This window comes from Haplochromis burtoni, unplaced genomic scaffold (assembly GCF_018398535.1).
Source record: "Haplochromis burtoni strain Fernald_Lab_line unplaced genomic scaffold, NCSU_Asbu1 Contig_880, whole genome shotgun sequence".
In the NCBI taxonomy this organism is placed as follows: Eukaryota; Metazoa; Chordata; class Actinopteri; order Cichliformes; family Cichlidae; genus Haplochromis; species Haplochromis burtoni.
In genome coordinates this window covers 10,429-13,233 of record NW_024583241.1, presented here as the reverse complement: position 1 = coordinate 13,233, position 2,805 = coordinate 10,429, and the positions used below count along the sequence as shown (strand labels likewise).

The 2,805-nt window shown below is 40.7% G+C and overlaps 1 protein-coding gene across 1 annotated transcript in view; it reads left to right on the top strand.

Moving 5' to 3' along the window:
- Window positions 1-1,113: 1,113 nt before the first annotated feature.
- Window positions 1,114-2,805, top strand: part of zgc:114181 (uncharacterized protein LOC619255 homolog) — a gene marked incomplete at its 5' end in the record, with an annotated part of 7,001 nt that continues 5,309 nt past the window's right edge. The window contains 3 exon segments of the mRNA XM_014330592.2: window positions 1,114-1,202; window positions 1,754-1,951; window positions 2,033-2,117. Coding sequence (XP_014186078.2) covers window positions 1,114-1,202; window positions 1,754-1,951; window positions 2,033-2,117 — 372 coding nt within the window.

The window sequence follows — 2,805 nt, the reverse complement described above, 5'->3', positions numbered from 1 at the left end:
GCACAATAATGTTTAATATTTAGTATTTACTGTCATATTCCCATATATCATTGTGATGTTGTTTATTCTATTACTCTTGTTCTCTTCTGCTTGTTTTCTTTTTTCTTTCTCATCAGGTGATCCAGGTGATCGATATATGTATTTTTTTTCTTTTTTCTTTTTTTTCTGCCCGTTCTGTTGGTTTTTGTCTTTTGCCCTTCTTCCACCCCCTCTTCTCAGCTGTTTCTCTTTCCCTCTTTCTTTCTCCCCTTCTTTCCCCCAGTCAAGTCTGTCCCGTATTCAGCAAGTGAAAATAAAATAAACAATAAAAGGTGAATCAAATGGACCATTATGGCAAGGCTGGGATGGTCAAGGAAATTATGGGTGCTCCATGCCAACTGTGTAGGGATAACATACAAATAGTAAGACAGCAGGAATAAATAACAAACAGGATAAATATATGCAGTTAAGAGAAATATATACAAACTAGAGGAATATACACAAAACAAGAGAAAAGACACAAGAGTGCAAAGTTGAAGTAGTGCAAAGAACTTGGTCTGAGTATAGTCCACATATGAGTGGCTTGAGTGATGAGGGTTACTCAGACCATGACTCAGATTGGTGAGGTGAGTCGGGAGGGTAATAACTACTCATCACAACCAAGCTATGTAGAGTATATCAACCCGTAGGGCACCTTTGGGACTGTTCATCTAGATGTAGCGTTTTCAGTGGGAAAAACGTTTTGTCACTCATCTAAGTGACTTCTTCAGTCTTAACTTACTGCAGCTTTCTCCAACCTTATATACAGTACTTTTGCACAATGGCTGAAACTAGCACCCCTGGTGAACAATGAGCAGTTGAGTTTCTTGGTGAAACCTTGAGCTGAGACTGAAGAAGTCACTTGGATGGCTTACGAAACTCTTCTCCCACTGAAAATGCAATGTCCAGATGAACAGAATCAACTTTTGGCGTTTTATGTAAAGAGTCAAAACGAATTGGAAGGTGATGCTTTTTTCATATGAGGCTTCATGGATGCATGTAGATACATTTAAAAAATAGGATGAAAAATAGAATGCAAACGTTTTATGTACATCATTAATAAATACAGTGATATTGTAATTTTTATACTTTTAGGCAATCTGTATGGACGAGGAGCATCAGACAACAAGGCCCCAGTTTTAGCCTGGATCCATGCTGTGGAGGCTTACCAGACTCTCAGTATGGTAAGAGACTGAGTTCACCATATTGTTAGATAGGCTTTCATGTCCCAGCTGAATGGAAACATTTAAAATGCAAAGAGCGGGAACAGAGAGAGATGCCTTCGGCAGGCTAGATTCAAGAGATAACTTCTATTGCTGTAGCAGACTTTTTTAAGTTGAGTGAAGTACTCAGCAGATATATGGGGAACAAAATGCATACCCTCAGGCTAGTGAGACAGCAGAGCCAAGTCTAAGGCAGACTAACTTTCCATGTCAGTGCTAGTTGTGTGGAGTCACTAGAGCAGTCTGTTCCTGCCATCCATGCTGCTTTGTTGTCATGTTAAAAAATATGGCGCTATATGCACACATCAGAAGGTTTCAGCCACATGCTGAGTGCACTGTGGAAGGAGAAATGCGTTGGTGTGGACGCTGAGAAGACTGATTCAAACAAAGCTAATCACTCACAATGTCAAAAAGACAATTTAGGTTTTTATGGAAACAATAATTTTCTGCCCAGAAAGCCTGTTTGTTTGCTTCCTACCAAACATCATGGAGCTGTTCCCCCCATTCACCAGGATCTGCCCGTGAATGTGAAGTTTGTAATAGAGGGCATGGAGGAGACGGGCTCTAACGGCCTGGATGCCATGATCATGGCCCAGCGAGACACCTTCTTCTCAGAAGTGGATTACATCATCATATCAGACTGTGGCTGGCTCAGCAGACGCCCCGCCCTCACCTATGGCACCAGAGGCAACTGCTACTTCTTTGCTGAGGTTGTGTATTAAGAAGCATCCATCCATCCTTTATTCAAAGAGTCACCCTCCAGTCTTTGATTTGTGCTGCCATGTTTGCAGGTTGAAGGACCGAAGCAGGACTTGCATTCTGGTGTTTATGGAGGGACTGTGATTGAACCAATGACCGACCTCATTGGAATTCTCGGTGAGTCTCATATTTGAATGCGCGTAAGCGAGCAGCCTTTGTTCATGAACTGCATAATTCAGTCAAATGTATGAAGAACTTCTCTGAATGTCCAACACATCAGACCTTGAAGCAGATGGGTTACAGCAGCAGAACTGGGTGCCACTCTTCAACCAAAGAAAATTGGAAAAATGTTGCCAGTTCTGATGAATCTTAATTTCTTCTGTGACATTGATGGAAGTGTCTGAATTTGGTATTAACAACATTAAATGATTCTTAATCCTGCCTGTTATCAACATTACAGTATTTCAGTAGATACTGCCCTTAGTACCAGTGGAGCATAGTTTAAATGCCGATTTTCTGTACTCTTCTGCATAATGCACCATGTCATAAGCTCGCATCATCTCATACTGGTGTCATGAACATTATAATAACTGAATTTTACTCAAATGGCCTCCAAATTCACTAAATCACAATCCAATAGAGCACCTTTTTGGGATGTGGAAGATTCACAACACTGTGAAATGCCATCATGTCAATACAGCCCAAAATCTCAGGAAATTCATGAAGAATTAAAGCAAATCTGGAGGCAAAAGTGGGTCCAACTAGCAGGATTTACCTAATGAAGTGGCCAGTAGGAGTATATACTTACTGTAAAGGAAACTGTTGTTTTAAAAGTACTCTTGGCTCATCAGCAGAATACCAGTTA